This window comes from Mandrillus leucophaeus, unplaced genomic scaffold (assembly GCF_000951045.1).
Source record: "Mandrillus leucophaeus isolate KB7577 unplaced genomic scaffold, Mleu.le_1.0 Scaffold360, whole genome shotgun sequence".
Classification (NCBI taxonomy): domain Eukaryota; kingdom Metazoa; phylum Chordata; class Mammalia; order Primates; family Cercopithecidae; genus Mandrillus; species Mandrillus leucophaeus.
In genome coordinates this window covers 2,628,284-2,649,148 of record NW_012103810.1, presented here as the reverse complement: position 1 = coordinate 2,649,148, position 20,865 = coordinate 2,628,284, and the positions used below count along the sequence as shown (strand labels likewise).

Sequence of the window (20,865 nt, the reverse complement as noted above, 5' to 3'; positions counted from 1 at the left end):
ATGCTGGAAAATCAAGAGACATTCTGATCAGACAGTCCCTGAATTCCAGCTATTACTTCAAATCAAAATTCTAAAAGACACCATTTACAAATTTTTATCTGGAATTTGTATTCTTCACATGGAAACTCATGATCCCCAGGCTTCCCTTCTGAATGAGGACAGCAAAAAACTGACGCTGGCAAAACATGAATATAGCTTTGACAGAAATTATGACACACTTAGATGAATTTAATTATTTTCAAGAATACACTTGTACTACAAAGGTGAGAAATTAGAATGGCAAAATTATGACATGGGAAAAAGCACTGACATTTAAACGAAGCTGTGAATATACCATGGTAAAACGTTCCATGTAAAAGACTGTGCTAGAATCAGAAGTTCTACAAGATTTCAAAATACTTAGCGAATAAGGAGGGAACTGAAATTTGAATTTGACTTCCCTTGCTGCCACGCTTCAGCAGACAACTATTCCTGTGGAATTAAGTCCACTGAATAACCAAATAGAGCAATTCTAGTTTTTTCCTTCTTTTATATGAATAGATGAAAATCAAGCCTTGCTCTACCCCCATCTTAGCATAGGACATACCCTTTCGAAGTGTACACAAAACCTCATGGCAGGTTTGGGCAAGCTACAACAGATACCATCATCAAGAAGCTACTTTGAAAGAGAATAGAACACCAGACTAACATTGAGAATACCCTAGTTAGGAATCACAAAAATCATGCCCTATAAGAATATGCTGTTAACAGCCAAATCTGGGCTACTGTAGCTGTTCTGATCCTGAAAATCCATTCACTAATATAAGCTAGATCTGTGTGTGTGTGTGTGTGTGTGTGTGTGTGTGTGTGTCTGTGTGCACAATTTTCATGCAGTGACCTTAAAGCTTTGGAGACAGGGCTTGTTACTCTATTAATTTCAAGGCTTGTCCACATAGCAGTTGACATGCACCAATTCTGCTAAAGGGCAGGAGAATGAAAAAGACATGGCACAAATTTTTAAACAATTTTAGGTTTAATTACATAATGCACCTGTAGATGATCTAGCATAAACACAATTGTAAAAAATCTACATCCTATTTTAGGGTATTTTCCCACCTCCCATCCCTTAAAAGCTGTACAGTTATTAAAAAAAAAAAAAAGGTGACTCTCAAGCAAAATAAACTTTTTTTTTTTTTTTTTTTTTTTGCAACATACAAAATAAGTTAAATGATTCAGAAGGTTTTGAGCCATGAAGTTCCCCAATAACTGTGTTCTGGCTGTTCACGAGCATGACATGCAAGCTGCTGGTCTATGACCAGAACTCAATAAATACAGATCAAATAAAACCGCAAAACACTTAAATTAGATTTCTTTAGAAACTGATGAAAGTCAAGAAAATACATACTTAGAATTAACAATTCCATTCTTAACTTACATCATCCAGTGGCAAAAAGCACAAGGCAAGTATTCAGTCCTTAGCAAACTTTCTAGCTTGTACCGGTTTGGACAAAAAAGGAAAAAAAATTCCTTTAAAAATGTTTTTTCTCATTCAAAATATCCAAGAAATTTAATAAATTTCTACTCATCTATTGTTATGCCCTCTCATATAACTTATGTATAGGATAGTAACATTTTAGTTATTAAAATAAAAATAACATCTTCATTAACTGAAACCATTACAATGTGCCAGAATTGGGTTTAATGAATTTTCCAAAGTGGTGTAAATATGAAATGAAAAAAAAAATTGTGCTCAGGTGTCCAAAAGGAAGGAAAAAAGTCCACAAATGGGATCCTATTCTAATTGACTTCCAGGAGGGTTTGCATGAATGAATACAAAAAGTGGTGAGTGTATAATCTAAAGTGGTTATATACTAAGTTCATTAAATTTTGGCTTATGACCTCCTTGCTTACTTGGGAATTACTCTGTTAAACATATTACAGTTACTTAGCAATTCTTGGCACTCAAAAGATGTTAAAAGATAATTTAAGTTGGAGCAAAATATTTTGAAAACAAATTAAGTGAACACATAGCAACTCAGTTTAAATACATTGATAGCAAAAGGCTTTGACCTTAAGGATTGGCATAAAAACGACACAAAAAAATCAGTTAACTTGCCACTTCCAAGGTAGGTTTACAGGTACATACTTTGGGAAAGGTAGATAAAATAGGAATGGATTTTAATCTAAGAAGATTCAATAATGCATCATATTAAGCAGAAGAGGGCTAGATAGATTACAGCAGATATGCAGCCTTGGCATTCTCTGCTTCTTGGAGAACGAGGAAGATATTTTGAGTATGTCAAACATCAGGAGAAACTGTTGCCTAGATTTTCTGTAATTAAATGATATTTATAATTATATCTGTTGCAATGCAGCCATCTTATTTCTTTCAATAGTTAATGATGGATTCATTTTTATTTCTTCTGATACTTATCTGAAGTGTGTGCGTGCACGCACACAAATACACATGTACCATTTAACTCTAGGTCTCTGAATAGTTGTTCTATAGCTGTGAGGCATCACCTTGAATAATGGACCTGTTCCACTGTGTTAGTGAAGAGCGGAGTTCCTAGCTTTTTCTGAATATTAAACTTGTAGATTCATTAGGTTCTTTACAGTTGTGTGGTAGAACTAGCGAATGGTTAACATCTCTTATGCCCACAAACAAGCTAAAAAGGCATTCCTTGTGACAAAGGACATTCCATCAATCCCACTTAAAAACAGCTAACATTTCCTCATCATTTTGACTATTAAGTTAAACAAGTAAATGTCCATGTTTTTCTTAATGTATGTACTTTGCTCAAATATATATTATGGGATGCATTTCATCAACCAAAAAGTAAAAACTGGATATGTGTAACACCCTTTTAAAATTAATTTGTTTAAAAATTTTCAAAAGCTTCATTAGCATTTGAAGTTTTTAGTTCTTGGGCAGGTCACTTTTATATAGATTACCAGTAGACATGAATTTATTCTAAATGAAACTCCCCTTTATCCTCTGAATCTGTAACCTTGAACAATTGAAAAAAGGATGTCGAGGAAATACAACTTGATGTACATTCTTGAAAATATCTCTGCCATCATTTTGCAGTAATGTGCCAATGATGGAAAATGCTTTACACTAAACACTATTTTATCAGCACTGATGTACAAAACCAAAATGTTTTCAGTCTGAGTCATTTTCACATATATTTCAGTTCAAAGTTTCTGCTTTGTGAAAAGCTGACTAGCTTTCAGACCTTTACAGAAATTGCAAACTAAATATACTGAATATTAATCTACATCTCCCTTTAATACATTTGCTACAGTCTAGAGTTTGGGAGTCCAGCTTGTATTTCAAAAAGGGGGGATTAAATTATTAAAGGGCTCTACTATGTAGCAGCTATTGAGTCTAAATCCATGGTTAGTGCTCTAAAAAAGATCCAAGACTGTCTAAACTCTAGATCAATTATTGCTTTCCTATACTTTCTGCAGTTCGTAGGGACTGTATTGTCTTTGTATACAGAACATTTAGTTTTCTAAATTTTTTTTTTAACTTCTTCAGGATACCTTCAGAGTGTACTTCAGTGATCATAAACTCTTTGAGGGACTGAATTTGAACTCCAAGCAGCAGAACTGTTTTTGCACTGCTCAAAATTTAATAATCAATAATCAATCTGCATAATAATGTTTTATCAACTGTTTGGATTACATTCTTGGTAGATGACCTATAGTTAATTGACTTAATCAAAATATAAGGTGAGAAGCAGTACATTCACTATCAAGTTGACAAACACTTACTCAAGTTTGGTAAACATCAGGCAGCACAAGTGGTCTCCAAACCCATGTCAGTGGGACATTTGCTAAATGGAATACTCAGCCTTTGCGATGGTAAAAATTACCTTAGGCTTTCTATAGAAGAAGAGTAAAACTAACTCCTTATTTCACATTAGGCATCCTGTTAGAATTATCTACCCATTTAATACTACTTCTGATCACTTGGCTTAACTGAGGAATAGAACTAATAGGTGGAAGGAGGAGCTGGTGTGTCCAGAGGTAGAGACAGGGCACATGGGAGAGTTTCCACACAATAGTGGCTTTACCCAGTTGCAGGACTAAAATGGTGGGGTGAGACTGGGTGGCAGGAAAGGGCACCTGTACATTCAAACCACTTACCTTGCACTGGTAGAAATCTTTATATTGCTGGCCTGTTTTAGATAGTTTAAAAGGTTAATTCTTAGCTGACTTGCAAATAAATAAAACAAACCTAGCTGGAAAGGAGACTGTAAGTGAATGCAGCTCCTTCCACAGTCCTGCTTTACCGTCTGTGAATGTAAGCCTTCCTTCCCTTCCAGTGGAACACTGTCTCAAAATAAAAATCACAACTTACTTGGAACCACACGCTATTGGTGCATCCTATTTTTAGGCTGCTTTCATTATTTTATTTTTTTACAGATACATACACATTGCTAGAATCAAAGCAAAAATATTAATGGGCAGGTACTACAGAACTAAAGTGAAACAAAACAAAACAACAAACAACTGAAAAACAACAGCTATAAACTTTCAAGGCCAAAAGATAAGATTTAAGGGCAATACCTGTTGAAGAAGGAAAAGGAGTATAAAGTTCCTAGAGAGGTATTTATAATGCAAATCTAATGCCAGCTTTTTAGTAATAAAAAAGAGAAGTGCTTTACTATATACTGACTAGCACATAATATTTAATTTGGAAAGAAAAATTAATGACGTTTCTTGGGCCAGCAGCAGATATGGTGTGTCCATTGCCGGCAACAGACACAACACTGGAACAGAAAAACCCAAATCCCAGGGCAAAAGTATTCACAGAAGTAATGGTTGAAGGTTTCAGGATTTAACAGGCTAGGTTTAATCACAAGTGCTACACTCTGTACAATGTTATGGCTCTGCCTGAAGTTTTACAGCTATAACAGAAACTAAATAAGACAAAGTTCATATTTTAGTGTCAATTACATGTTAGGTATTTAGTTAGTTAAAAACCCTTTCTTTTTTTAAATAAAGGGCTTTTCTTTAAAGTGTTGAGATGTTTGAAATGGATGTCATGCCTATTAATTACATCGGCAGTTCTCATTCAACTCTATGTTGGTTGTATGACTATTAATGAATTTTAATAGAAGTCTAACGGCCAAAGGCCAAAACTACATTCAAACTCTGCTAATATATCCAGGCAGATAGGAAATTCCAACACACACACATACGCACACGCACACACACACATACGCACACATGCTAAAACTCAAACTAAAAACCTCCCAAAGGAACTGCTTTGTTTGTAGACTTCAATTTGAAGTAGATACTAAGGGCAAGAATAGACCAGTTAAAATTCACCTGAAAATCTCTTCCCAGTCTTCAAATGTGCTAAAATATCACTGTCAGCTTAGCATCTCTTCATGTATGTTATATATAGATGTATTTTTTTCAAAATGATATTTCAGATATTTAAACATCAAGTGGCCAGAAGACAAGAGTTATACTATTGGTAAAGTTTACGGTCCACCCAGGCCTTAACAAAGACCACATCCATTTCACTAATAACTCTCCATCAGACATAATATATTTGAGGCCACCTTATTACCACTGCATAAAGCTATTTAAAAAAATGTGTTGCTAGCACAGTCTGGTTGGCAAAGCTTCATTATACATTTTACTGTACAAATGCTTTTCAGATGATTTTATTTTTTTTAAAACAAGAAACTCTGCTATAACAGAAATTTAGGTTAATTATGATGGTACTTTCACTGTCTCTTCTTTATTAAGTGTGGTTATCTCCAATAGTAAACAAGTTGATTTCACAAAGGCTGTTACTAAATGACTTATGTATGATGTTATCTACAATTCTCAAACTGTAACAGTACAGACTTGAACTTTTAAATTGTCTGTAAATCATCATCTATGCCATGAATGTTTAAATATAATATATATTTAATATGAAAAAGCTAAAGCACAAGTGCTTTCTCCCACCCCTAAATTCTGTTTTGGGCCCTCACAGATCGGAATGCATTCTCATCCACCCTTTTTCACAAAGTCAGGAGAGCTCAGGAAATATAAAGTCAAAAATATACAAATCTTTGTTGTTATTATAATAAGATTTTTTTCCATGAATGAAATTACCAAGGACCATGAACCTGGAAAAAGAAAATCAAAAGGAATTTACAGCAATTATTTGTCTTCAAAGTTCAAAACTGATCACTTCACAGAAAGACTTCAGGATTTGTTGAAATTTTTCTTCTAAAAAGTCATTCTGTAGTGGAGTTTTCTAGGAAAAATTAAACAGCTTTTAATAACTGGCCCGCTGGTGTGAGAGCTACCGTGGAATAAATTAGCACAAAAATGGAAAAAAAGTCTTATAACTGTTCACTGTTACAGACGTAATCAACAAGGTCAGTCACTCTCAAAAGCTCATCTTCCTCCTCTTCTGGTGCTCCCGCCTCCTGCCCACCACTTGTCCCATTGGAGGCGAGGCTTGCACTGGCTGTGCTGTTGTCCTTGGGGGTCTGAGACTTCTCAGTAGGCTTGCCAATCAAGTTCTCAATGGCTTTGCCAGGACTCTGTCCATTGGTTGAAGGTAAGTCCACTAAGCTATAGTCCAATGGGCTCCCCACTTTGCCTACATTTTCAAAGTCCTCTTCCTCATCACTTTCTATCCGGTAGGGCTTCTTGGTGCTCTCTTGTTCTGAGGGCAGGACCCTAGGCTGGCTGTCATGGGCAGGCTGATTTGCATCTCCATGAGCATTGTCACAACTCTCCTCCTCATCCGTCTCAATCCGGTGTAGCCGTTTGCGGGATGGTTTGCCTTCCTCTTCCTCCTCCTCCTCATCTGCTTCTGAATACTCATCTGTGCTTCGGCCCCGCTTTCGAACTGACCGCTTTGATTCTTTAGCTAGCTCGTCATCTTCAGAGTTCTTGGACAAATAGCTCTCTAGAATAAACAGCACATTTAAGCCATTGGCATGGGTAACCATAAACGAATTTAATTCTCCTTTTCCTCCCCATATTCACCACGTCCTGCTTTCAGAATTGCTTGTACATAAAAATGTCCTTTCAATAATTGGCCTGATTTCTCTCCTCAGTCCCATAACAGTGCCCAATATGATTCATGGTATACTTTATTTATGATTTTAGAGAATATTTTCTTTTTTTTTTTTTTGAGACCAAGTCTCACACTGTCGCCCAGGCTAGAGTACAATGGCGTGATCTTGGCTCACTGCAACCTCCACCTCCCGGGTTCAAGCCATTCTCCTGCCTCAGCCTCCCGAGTAGCTGGGATTACAGGTGCCTGCCACCACACCAGGCTAACTTTTTGTATTTTTAGTAGAGACAGGGTTTCACTATGTTAGCCAGGCTGGTCTCGAACTCCTGACTTTGTGATCCATCTGCCTTGGCCTCCCAAAGTACTGGGATTACAGGCGTGAGCCACCGCACCTGGTCTACTTTATTTTTTGAGACGGAGTCTCACTCTGTCTCCCAGGCTGGAGCATAGTGGCACAAACTCGGCTGACTGCAACCGCTGCCTCCCAGGTTCCAGCAATTCTCCTGCCTCAGACTCCCGAGGAGCTGTGATTACAGGCATATGTGCTGCCACATCCAGCTAATTTCTTTACATTTTTAGTAGAGACGGGGTTTCACCATGTTGGCCAGACTGGTCTCGAACTCCTGGCCTCAAGTGATCTGCCCACCTTGGCCTCCCAAAGTGCTGGGATTACAGGCGTGAGCCACTGTGCCTGGCCAACAGCAGATTTCTTGGGGAAGATGTCTGATAATGCTTGAATTAAATGAAGATAGGTTAGTTACAAACTAAGAAACTCCTTCCCACTAGTACACAAATTAGGTTATCATGTCAACATGCTGATAAGGAAAGATTTAAACTGGACACCCAACTCTGTACATCTTAAACACTGTGCCAATTCTCATCTTAGTTATCAGACACCCTTGGTAGTCTTAATTGTCTTTTCTTCTTTGTCTATACAGTTGGGCCTCCCTATCCATGAATTTAACCAACTGCAGATGGAAAATATTCAGGAAAAAAATAGATGGTAGTGTCTGAACTGAACATACATAGACTTTTTTCTTGTCATTCACTAAACAATACAGTATAACAATTACATAGCATTTACATTGTATCAGGTATTTTAAATATTCTAGAGATTAAAGTATATGGAGGATATGGGTAGGTTATATGCAAATATGACACCATTTTATATGAGGGACTTATAAATCCAAGGATTTTGGTATCTGCGGGGATCCTGAAACCAATCCCCAGTGGATACTGAAGATGACTCTACTTCCATTTTAGAAGAGCTCACCTAGTGTCACAACTTGGCATGCCATCTATATGCTAACGGCTTTCATATTTATTTTAGGCAACCACTGAATTCCAGACTAGTGTATCAAACTGCCTACTTGACATCTAGGCTTGGGTATCTCTAAGCAGGCATTTCAAATGACGTGTCTCAAACTGGGCTCCTAAATTTTCTCCTTAATCCTGCAGCACTGTGGTCTCTACCATCTTAGTTTTTCACAATTGCTCCTCCAATTTCTCAGTCATCCTTGATTATTTTCTTTCTCTCACCCAACCCAACAGTAAATCCTTTTGGTCTCACTTTAAAACATACCCCTAATGTGACTGCTTTCGCCCCTTTACTGCTACTGACCCAGTTCTACCCTCCATCATCTCTCACCTGGACTATTACAATAACTTCCCAATGGGTCTTCCAGCTTCTGCCCTGGCCCCCTTCAATCTATTCATAACACAGCTACCACAGCAAATTAAAACCTAAGTCAGATCACATCACTCCTTTGCTCAAAATGTGGGATGGTTTGCTTTCCTCTTCCTCTTCCTCCTCATCTGCTTTTCAATACTCATCTGTGCTTTGGCCCAAATGTTTCTCACCTCACACGAAATAAAAATCCAAAGTCCATACAATACCCTACTCTGTGTTACCTAATATGGTAAACACTAGTCACATGTGGTTATTTTAAATTTAAATTAGTTAAAATTAAATAAAAATTAAAATTCAGTTCCATGGTCACTCTAGCCACATTTCAAGTGCTCAAGCCACATGAAGGCTAGTGGCTATTGTAACCATCAGCACATATATAATCACTGCAGAAAGTTAAACTGCATGGCACTATTTATCATCAGAGATTAGCACATCTTTTATATAAGAGGCAGGCCCTATACTCTCCGTCACAACAACTCAGCTTTTTGAGAAGGCAGGCAATAGACAATATGTAAACAAGCGGGCATGGTAGTCTTCCAATAAAAATTGTATTACAGGGTAGGGTGCAGTGGCTTACACCTGTAATCCTAACACTGTGGGGGGCCAAGGTGGGGGGTGGATCACTTGAGGCCAGGAGTTTAAGGCCAGCCAGGGCAACACTGCAAGATCTCATCTCTATTAAAAAAAAAAATTAAAAATTAGCACAGTGTGATGGCTTACGCCACTTCTAGCTACTTGGGAGGGTGAGGAGGGTAGACTGCTTGAGCACAGCAGATTGAGGCTATGGTGAGCTGTGATTATGCCACTGAACGCCAGCCAGGGTGAGCCTCTGTTTCAAAAACAAAAACAAAACCTTGCTTTTTTATTTATGTAAGCAGGTAGGCTGTCGTTTGCTGACTGGTCCCCACTGACCTCTTTGCTTCATCTCATTATGTTTGCCTTCACTCACTCTGCTCCAACAACCCTGCACTCCCTTCTGTTTGCTGAACATGACAAGCACAAACATATCTCAAGGACTTCATACTTATTGTTCCATCTGCCTGTACCATTCTTCTTTTAGATAACTGCATGACTCACACACAACATTTCTTTCAGGTCTTCACTCAAATGTTTTCTTAGTGAGGATTTCCTTAGTATATTATCTGAAATTCAACTACTTTCCCAACCCCCTTTTCTCCTTTATTTTTTTCCACAGCACTCATCTCTAATATATCATATATTCTACTTATCTATCTTGTTTATTGTCGCTTTCTTCCCAACTAAAATAAGAGTTTCATAAGAACTATTTTGTCTGCTGTTATATGCCAGTGCTTGGAATAGGGCCTAGTTTAATAAATATTCATATTTAACGGCTTAACTAATGCATTTATGTTTGTCTCTGTGACACATGAAGGTAAGTACACATTCAAAAAAGATGTTCACCTCCCTTCTTTAGCATTTCACATCCAAACATTTTTTTCCCCTTTCTCTTTTGTCTTGGCCTCAAACTTAAATTCATGTTTAATCTATGAAAGCAAAACAATCTTCAAAACAGGCCATAAAGCTGGGTGCGGTGGCTCAGGCCTGTAATCGCAGCACTTTGGGAGGCCGAGGCGGGCGGATTACCTGAGGTCAGGAGTTTGAGACTAGCCTGGTCAACATGGTGAAACCCCGTCTCTACTAAAAATACAAAAATTAGCCAGGCGTGGTGGCGCATGCCTAAAATCCTAGCTATTGGGAGGCTGAGCCTAAAATCCTAGCTATTGGGAGGTTTTTTTGAGACTCTGTCTCAAAAAAAAAATAAATAAATAAAATAAATATATAAAATAAATAATAAAATAAAAAAGACTAAATGGATGTCAGAAATTCATATTTTAGAGCTTGTCTTGTACTACTGGTAGGGGGCACAGCTATAGCTATTAGGAAATAAAACAGTTTCCAATGAAAATCATAGTAAAGGTGGAAAGAGACAGTAGGCACTTTTATTTGAAACCTTTCAGCTATTGAGGACATAAGAGGTTATTTCAAAATGAGGGCCATGAATAAGGGATAAAAAAAAGCAGAATAAATTTTGATCAGATCACAATTTTCTGAGATTCTTCTAGTTTCAATGAAAATTTTAACTACAATGGAGATCCTAAAAATTAGCCTCTTATCAAGTATCCTTTGTTTAAACTATAATATGCACAAAATTATAGGTTTTATCTCAAATATACTATTGGTTATATGAATTTTTTTTCTTTTGAGACACAGTCTTGCTCTGTCACCCAGGGTGGAATGCAGTGGTGCGATCTTGGCTCACTACAACCTCTGCCTCCCAGGTTCAAGCAGTTCTCCTGCCTCAACCTCCTGAGTAGCTAAGATTACAGATGCAAATCACCACACAGGCTAATTTTTTAATTTTTAGTAGAGACAAGGTCTCACCATGTTGGACAGGCTGGTCTTGAGCTCCTGGCCTCAAGAGATTTGCCTGCCCTGGCCTACCAAACTGCTGGGATTACAGGCATAAGCCACCACACCTGGCCTGGTTACATGAATTTTAAAGAATGGTACAGAATCACAATCCTGAGTTCACTTTATAATGTCTATTTTGCCTTGTCCAAACTTCTATACGTAGGAGACCCATGCCTTACCTTCACTCTCTGAGCTGGAAAGTCTTCGCTTGTGAACTCGCCTTATTTCTTTACCACGTCGTAAACTCTTCTGGGAACCGTCACTTTCCGAGTCTTCTTTGTAGTTAATTTGTCTTTTCTGATTTCTCCTTGACCGCCTTCGCCGAGTTTCTACAAAATCATCACTAAAATCATCACTGAAGTCACTTTCTATTTAAAAAAAAAGGAAGAAAAAAGTACAAAATTTAAGTCTATTAAGTAGAAATGTAGCTTAGGTTATAAAAATGAAAAGCTACTAAGCAGAGTTCAGTCATAAATATTTTTAAGTGAACAGTAACTTTTGTAAGTCTCATTTTATTTGAGAGAGTATCTCACTGTCACACAGGCTGGAGTGCAGTGGCATGAACGCAGCTGACTACAGCTTCAACCTCCCGGGCTCAAGAGATCCTCTGGCCTCAGCCGCCCCAGTAGCTAGAGCTAGGATCACAGGCACGAACTACTACGCCTGGCTACCTACCAAAGCGTTGAGATTATAACATGCCTGGCCTTTAAGTCTCACTTAAAAAAAAAAAAAAAAGAAAAAGAATGAGTCAATCTGTGGGGGTTTTTAATGCCAAACCTCACAATGTATACTCTTAGCAGTGAATCCTCAAGATTAGAAAATGTTTTATCCTTTTTTGTTTGTTTTTGAGACAGAGTCTCACTATGTGCCCAGGCTAGAGTGTAGTGGCGTGATCTTGGCTCACTGCAACCTCCACCTCCCGGGTTCAAGCAATTCTCCTGCCTCAGCCTCCCAAGTAGCTGGGACTACAGGTATCCGCTACCACACCCAGCTAATTTTTATATTTTTAGTAGAGATGGGGTTTTGCCATGTTGGCCAGGCTGGTCTTGAACTCCTGACCTCAAGTGGTCTGCCTGCCTCGGCCTCCCAAATTGCTGGGATTACAGGTGTGAGCCACCGCGCCCGGCCTAAATGTTTTATACTTTTTTAGAAATAGTCCTTATTGCAACTGACCTACAGCTACCCGGTCAGGTACACAGTTGCCATGACTGCTCTTCTTGGTAGACGGCTACCACAAATCTGCCTCCTGATAATCTGCTGTTCTACATGTGGCTATAGGAATAATGTATTGCAGAGGTTAAGCCCTCTAACCAAAGAAAACTCATGAATCTGTTCCACATAAATATAGAACTCAAGTTAGATTTTTGACTTTTCTCCATAAAGAATACAAATCTGCTAAATAAAGTACACAGACCTAAACTTGCAAAGCACTGCTAAATAGCATTGTTCTTGTCATCTCTGATCAATAAACCAGAGTGAGGCTATTGCATTATGTCACCGCTGTTTTTCAGAATGTTAAATTCCACCAAAGTACTACATTCAAGCTTGTTATTCTTTCATGGATTTCAAACATTTCAAAATAGCTTGCCAATAGGTTGAAGTGGTTCTCATTGGCCAAATTTCGGACAAATGGAGCCTAAATAGTGACGGGAATGTAGTATATTCACTGATCAGAATAAGAATCCATGAGTATACATTGACATAAATAAATAAACATACGGAGGAGAAGGGAAATGTTCTTCCTTACAGAACAACAATAAATAAATATAACAGACATGACAGAGTTAGAATTATTCACAGAAACTAAAACTAGTAGGTGAAATATAAGGAACAGGATATTTAAATAGTCTCAAATTCCCACAAATTACTTATTAATTATAAGGAAAAATAATAAAGAGACTCAGAAGATGCAACATTCTCTGTGCTATTCCTGCTATACATGCGTAATCTGAATCTTATTACAAGGAACAAAAGAAATCCAAACTGAGAAACATCTTACAAAACAACTAGTATGTACTCTTTAAAAATATCAAGATCGATGAGACAAAATTTGAGGAACATTCCAGATTAATAGAGACTAAAGAGATGTGAATAAACACGTAGCCCTGGAATGGATCCTGGGTTAGGCAAATAAAAAGATATAAAGAATAATACGGAGATACTTGGTAAAAATTTGAATGTGTACTGTTAATTAGGTAATAGCATTATATCAATGTTAAAATATCTGAATTTGGTAACTGCACTGTGGTTATGTAAGAAAATGTCCTTGTTCTTAAGAAATAATCACTGACAAAGCTGCATGATATTATCATCACTTATTTAGACAGTTTAGGAAAGAAGATAAATAAAACCAAAAAACCCCCACAAAGATGGCCAGAGGTCTGACACTCATATCTATGGTTCTTCTCCAGTAAGATGACACCTATCCAGTAAGTAAATGCGTGCTCCAGTAAGATGAGCACGCATTTCTTTTAGTGGTTGAGCCTCTATTTACTCACTTAATAAGGATAAGCATACTCTATAACAACACCAACTACTGTTAACCTGTAAAAACTACTCAACACTGACTGTGGTCTAAATGTGAGTTAACTTATATTCTTCTCTCTCCAACAGCTGGGCATCTGATGGAAATGTTCACGGTTTATTGAAAATGATTTCCAAGAAACCCTATGAAGGTGAAGGTTTAGGCATGGAAACATTTGACACCAAGGAGTCATCACAATCCTACTAGGCATGTGATATGAAGTTAACATATCAATCTGTACGTATTTTCTCAAATGTGCTTTCTATGAGAAAAATTTAGTCAGAAATAAGTCTTAGGAACAGAATTTTAAGAACTCTTAACTCCAGAAGTCGTAAGAATTTGTTGAGCTGGCCAGTGTGCTGGCTCGTGCCTATAATCCCAGCACTTTGGGAGGCCGAGGCGGGCAGATCACCTGAGGTCGGGAGTTTGAGACCAGCCTGGCCAACATGGAGAAACTCCGTTTCTAAATACAAAATTAGCCGGTCATGGTGTGCATGCCTGTAATCCCAGCTACTTGGGAAGCTGAGGCAGGAGAATCGCTTGAACCCGGGACGCAGAGGTTGTGGTGAGCCGAGATGGTGCCATTGCACTCCAGCATGAGCAACAAGAAAAAAAAAAAAAGAATTTGTTGAGCTGAGGTATCATATGGATACAGATTATTTTTACCAGAGTCTCTACTATTCTCCTCAGATTCCTCCTCTTCATCATCATCGGAATACTTTTTCTTTGGGGTCTTTCTTCGCAAACGCCTGCTCTGCCTCATTGGCCGAGAGGGGTGTCGCCTCAGTCTACGGCTACAAAAGTCAGTGTCACTGTCATCATTAGATGGTGGATCTTCTTCACTTTCATCTGGGTTTTCATCAGACACAACAAATTCATCTTGAGATCTGTCCAAGGGAAATCAGATAAAATACAATAGTATTTAGAAGAGTGAACCCATTTTTTAAGAGTACTAAGTTCAAATTCTAGAGAGCCCAGTGAATCATTAAGTATAGTGCAACATATCCAGATAATTGTATCAAATGCCCTATTTATAAAATGGGGAAAATGTTGTGCCCCCTATCCTCTTAAGAGGGGTTGTAAAGATGAATTAATGTTGATTTCTGTACTGGTTTGACCTCTTGAGACGTCCCCCATGTTAAATTCAACATATTCAAAAGTGAATTCATTATTTCCCAATCTACTTCTCTCCTCTGTTCCCTGGCCTGGTATTTGGCGTCATCACTCATCCAGTAACTCCAACCAGAAACGTGGTATTTATCCTAACTTTCCCCTTTTCATTGATCATATCTAATCAATTACTAATTTCTCTAGAGTCTACCTCTTAAAAGATAATCTCTCAAACCTGATCTCTTCTGTTTTCAGCTTTTCATACTCACCTAAACTACAAAAGCAACTCCACAAAAAGTTTCTCTAATATCTGGTCTCATTTCCCCTCAATCTATTCTCCAAATGAATGCCAGGATGAATCTTCCTGAAGCATAAATCTCTATTAATTTTGTGTTTAAAACCCTTCACTGGTTTTGTATAATTTTCAGGATAAGTCAAAACACTTATGCATGACTAATAAAACACTCCCTAATCTGGTTCTTTTTATCATTTCGCCACATCTCCAGCAGGGCACTCTCTACTTCATCCCCTTATTCCTGCTATCCTGAGCCAACAGGAGTTTCCCAAACATTCCATGACATTTTATGGCTTGCTGTCTTGGACATAAAACTTGTATGCTTATAATACCTTTATCTTATCCTGCTTTTAGTCCCACACTTGTTGATTCCAAATATTTATTCTTCAAATTTAAGATCAAGCTTTACTTTTACTTTAAGCCAACTTTCCTCTGTACCCTAATTTATCTTTCCCTGTATTTTAGTAGCAGTTATGCAGAATGACTTTTTTCTGTGGTTTATATGCTTGTTTCCTCTTCTAATAATCTGAAAGGAGAAACTCTGCAATATTGTTTCAATTTCAACTCTGCAAAGAAGCCTTTCTTGATCTTCTATACTGGATTACCTGTCCCAAGTCCAACTCCTATGAGTCATGAGAGGATAATATCTAATTACTTATTTATTTTTCACATAGGACTGGAAACCCCTCACAGACCTGGCAGAAGGTGGCACAGAGGTACAGAGAAAGCTCTTGACAAATCAAAGTTTAATTGTAGTCAGTAAAATTTAAATATAATTTTGAATGTTAAACAACCATAAATCTATTTTATGTTCTAAATTTTAAAAACGGGCCAAAATTAGTATTCTCGAATCTGCTTTAAATATCCTGAAAATAAACAGAGCTAGTCTATGGACATGAAGAAGAAAACCCTCATCACGGCACGGGCAAGCCTCTCTGCTAGCCCAGTCCTGTTCCTGCTGGTATCTAGGGATTGGGGTCTAATGGGAGACCACGCACCCATCACTGATCTTGAATTCGTCCTCGCTCTCTTCTTCATCCAGGTTGCTGTCACTGTCCAGATCGTTTAACCGCCGGCGTTTCTTCCTTCGAGCAGCAGCTGCCCTCTGGGGTCGTTTATTTTCTTTTCTTTCTTCATCCAAAATAGTAGAGATGTCTTTCCCACGATGACCTGTGATGGTGGAGATATCTTTTCCTCGGCCAACTCCTGAGTTTGGAGGAGGGAAGTTCAGGGAGAGAAAAATATGTGTTTATTAAAAGCTTACCTTTAATTTCTAGAGACAGTCCTTATTCATGCTTAGTAGCTCTTCATTTCTTTATTTTCTTCCTACAAATACGCAGTTTTCTCATGACTTCAGCTGACAGAGGTCTCAGAGTTTTCGCATTCGTTTATCCTACTGAATAGAAGTTTACTACGTAGGGAACCTCTTGTTTTTTAAATTTTTATATAATTCACACACCATAATATTCACCCTCTTAAAGTGTGCGATTCAGAGGTTTTCAGTATAGTCACAAAGCTGTGCAACCATCACCACTAACTCACTCCAGAACATTTTCATCACCCAAAAAAGAAACCTCATACCTATGAGCAGTCACTCAAGAATCTCTTCTTGAAAGCTGTCTTTTGGACAAGGCTTTAGAAAGAGGCCAATAGAGTTTTTAAAAACAGTGTTTGCAGGACAGAAAAAGTGAGAATTCAGCAGCAAAGATGTAAACAAGACAAACATTTCTGGAAAAGCCTTAAACGACCTACTTATCAATCTTTTCCAGAGTTTTCATAATAACTACGTAGAAACCAGAATGTTCCATATTGGAGCATTGGCTAATAGTGCTTTAATTAAATTACCTTCAAGTTCTTCTATTTTAATGCCACTTACTAAAGACTATGAAACTAAGAAACCAATTTTTAATAGGTTAACTTAAATTTTGGTTTAAATTATTTTGGTTCTGATTATCCATAATTGTTGAGACTTCGTAGTCTCAAAGACAACACAAAAGTTTCCTCAGTTTTCTATATGGAATCAGAAGTAAATTTTTTAACCTATGTAGGAACATCAAAGTTTTATATCAGGTTGTAAAACAAAACTGCTTTAAAAGTAATTAGTAAGATCTGAGTCTATACACTGACATTGTGTCCAAAAATTACTCTAAATCTGAGACAACTAACATCAGTACTAATCATAATACACACTGGGAAAGAGAATAAAAAAATATGCTCACTGCCCTAATTTGGCACCTGAATGAACTTCTTGGCAGAGTTCTATGAAGAAGAGAGAATGACAAACACATACCTCCTCCATCGGCCTCTTTGATATCATCTTCAATAGCTTCATCAATTGCTTCATCAAACTCATCAAATCTAAAATATATACAATGATCACATTATAGCCTGTCCTGGCTTTTTTAAAAATTATTTTTATTTATCTATTTATTTTTGAGATGGAGTATTGCTCTGTCGCCAGGCTGGAGTGCAGTGGCACCATCTCGGTTCATTGCAACCTCTGCCTCCCGAGTACCTGCGACTACAGGCATGTGCCACCACACCTAGCTAATTTTTGTACTTTTAGTAGAGACGGGGTTTCACCATTTGGCCCGAATGGTCTGCATCTCTTGACCTCGTGATCCAAGTGCTGGGATTACAGGTGTGGGCCACCGCACCCAGCGGCCTTTTATTTTTAAAGATTACCTTTAGCAGATGTCTGTTACTGTCTGATTGTTTATGTCCCCTCAAAATTCACATATTGAAATAATAAATCTCAAGGTGATGGTATTAGGAGGTGGGGTCTTTGGCAGAGCCCTCATGTATAAGATTAGTGCCCATATAAAAGAAGCCAGAGAGAGACCCTTTGTTTCTTCCACCATATGGGGTTACAGTGAGAAGATGGCCATCTACGAAGGAGAAGGCCTTCACTAGGCATTAGGTCTACCCTAAAGAGTCCCCTCATCCCTTCTGTGATTAAGAACACCCTAGAAGGTGCCATCTATGAACCAGAAAGCAGGCCCTCACCAGACACCATACCTGCCAGTGCCTTGACCTTGGACTCCCTAGCTTCTAGAACCGTGAGAAATAAATTTCTGTTGATTATAGGTTATCCAGTTTACGGTTACTTTCTGATAGCAGTCAAATTGGACTGAGACAATGTCAGCAAAAATTTTTATAAAGGGCCAGATGATAAATATTTTAGGCTTTTCAGACAATGCAGTCTCTGCTGTAACTACTCAACTCTGCTACTGTAGTGCAAAGCAGCTACAGACAACATGTAAGTAAATGATACAGATGTGTTTCAATAAAACTTTATGAGCATTAAAATTTGAATTATAGGTAATTTCCATATAATTTTCACAGGATATTATTTTTCTTTTGATCCTTTTTTTCAAGCATTTATAAAAACCACTTTGAGGTCACGTTGTACAAAAACTAGAAGTGAGCTGAATTGGGCCCACAGGCCATAATTTGCCAACTCCTAATTATACAAATCACATGGCAAAGTAAGTAAAATAAAATTACAGTTCCATAAATACTATTAAGTCCTAATAATATGTCTAGGCACAGTGGTTTACATCTGTAATCTCAACACTCTGGGAGGCCAAGGCAAGTAGATCACTTGAGCCCAGGAGTTCAAGACCAGCCTGGGCAACATGGTGAACCCCCGTCTCTATAAAGAATACAAAAAATTAGCTGGGTGTGTGGTGTGTGCCTGTAGTTCCAGCTACTTGAGGGGCCGAGACAAGAGGATTGCTTGAGCCCAAGAGGCAGGGGATGCAGTAAGCCAAGATTGCACCATTGCACTCCAGCCTGGGGGACAGAGTGAGACCCTGTCTCAAAAAAAAAAAAAAAGTCCCAATAATAGGGCTACATTATTACTGCTATTGAAAATTATATTATTACTAAAATTCATACATGAAAGGTTAAAATTTTAGAACTAGGTAAAAGTACTTCTTGAAGCTGTTTACCTTGACTTAAAGAAAAGGATCAAGACTAAAGGATTCCTAAGATTTCTTCACATATAAAATGCCTTTTACTTCAGGGCTCAGCCAAATCTCAAAACAAGTTATGAAGTAACTTGTTTAAAACTATGCTAAAAATGGTAATTACTAGCCATGTGTGGCTATTTATATTTAAATTCATTAAAATTTAAAATTCTGTTCCTCATTAGATATAATTCAAGTATTTAATAGTCATATATGGCTACGGCCACTGTATCAGACATCAAAGAAATGGAACACTTCCATCACCAGAGTATATTATATTGAAGAGGGTGAGATTACGAGCACACAATGGATTAACAACAGCATCAAAACTAAAAGCTGGGGCTGGGTGCAGTGGCTCAGCACTCTTGGTAGGCTAAGGCAGGAGTATAACTTGAGCCCAGGAGGTTGAGACCAGTCTGGGCTATATGGTGAGACCCTGTTATCTATAAAAATTAAAAATTAAAAACATTAGCCAGGTATGGTGATGTGTGCCTGTAGTCCTAGCACTTTGGGAAGCTGAAGCAATAGGACTGCTTGTGCATAGGAGTTCCAGGCTGCAGTGAGCTGTGATCATGCCACTGCACTCCAGTCTGTGCGACAGAGTGAAACTCTGTCTCAAAAAAAGAAAAAAAGACTAAAAGCTGGAGGCTGGGAGTGGTTGTATACACACATAGTCCCAGCTACTTGGGAGGTCGAGCCAGTAGGATGGCTTGAGTCCATAGTCCCAACTACTTGGGTGTCTGAGGCAGTTGGATGGCTTGAGCCCACGAGTTGGGAGTCCAGTCTAGGCAACATAACAAGACCCCATCTCTAAAGACTAAATATCCGGCCTTCATAGTTAGAATATATAATTTCAAAGGACTCATAAATTTCAGATGGAGAGCTCTTCTTTTACAATGTAATTTTTACTGGCTGCATAGTATCTCATCTTACACATGTACCATATTTAGTCAAAACAGTTTATTTCCAATTTTTCACAACTGCATATTTTGAGAAACATTCTGGTAGCTGTAGTGCGGATTTTTCTTAAGTTCTGAGAAAGTAAAACTCAGCACATCCATTCATTAGGGTAGAATAGCAGATACAGATAAAGCCAGATGCCAGATGCAAAGTTAACTGAAAACAGCGTTTGTCCTGAGGATAGGGTGCAGCTGTAAGGTCGCATAATAACCTATTTCTTTGAGTGACTACTTTCTTACTGAGAAATTTGTTTGCTAAAATCAAAGACCATCAGAACTTCAGGTATCTGAAACTATTTCAGAAAGAATGAAACATTCCACTCTTGCCTTAATGATAATCTAAGTCATTTTTAATGCAACTAAACAGTCTTGATTTATATCCCAGATGCAGATAAAAGATAATCAGATAAAAGATTTCTGAACACAACACTCCATGTATCTATATTCCCTTGGTCTTGGTTGTCTCATCTGTGATGGTGGATTAACACAGATTATCCCTTTAAGCTCTAAAATTATATACGAGTAAAATAGGAATTTAGGGTAAACTATGTTTTTTCGTATAAAATGTATTATGTAATGCATTTATTTTATACTCTACCTAGTTCCAAAATGACTGACATATTACAAAACAACTCAAACATGATATGTATTTCATTCGTACATGCTTATGTGCAATTTCCTTCCTCCCCTTCTTTCTTCCCTTCCTTTCCTTCCCTCCTCCCCGCCATCCTCTCTCTTACAGAGTCTATGATGCCCAGGATGGTCTTGAACTTCTGGACTGAAATGATCCTCCTGCCTCAGTCTCCCAAAGTACTGGGATTTCAAGTGTAAGCCACCATGCCCAGCCAATTTACGTGCA

At 37.9% G+C, this 20,865-nt stretch overlaps 1 protein-coding gene across 1 annotated transcript in view; it reads right to left on the bottom strand.

Annotated features, from left to right (window-relative positions):
- Positions 1-993: 993 nt before the first annotated feature.
- Positions 994-20,865, bottom strand: part of RSF1 (remodeling and spacing factor 1) — a 161,725-nt gene continuing 141,853 nt past the window's right edge. The window contains exons 12-16 of the mRNA XM_011989727.1: positions 17,367-17,434; positions 16,075-16,282; positions 14,338-14,558; positions 11,327-11,515; positions 994-6,913 (exon numbers count right to left, since the gene is read on the bottom strand). Of these exons, the coding sequence (XP_011845117.1) occupies positions 6,339-6,913; positions 11,327-11,515; positions 14,338-14,558; positions 16,075-16,282; positions 17,367-17,434 (1,261 nt within the window). The 3' untranslated portion in view covers positions 994-6,338. The remainder of the gene's footprint in view (positions 6,914-11,326; positions 11,516-14,337; positions 14,559-16,074; positions 16,283-17,366; positions 17,435-20,865) is intronic.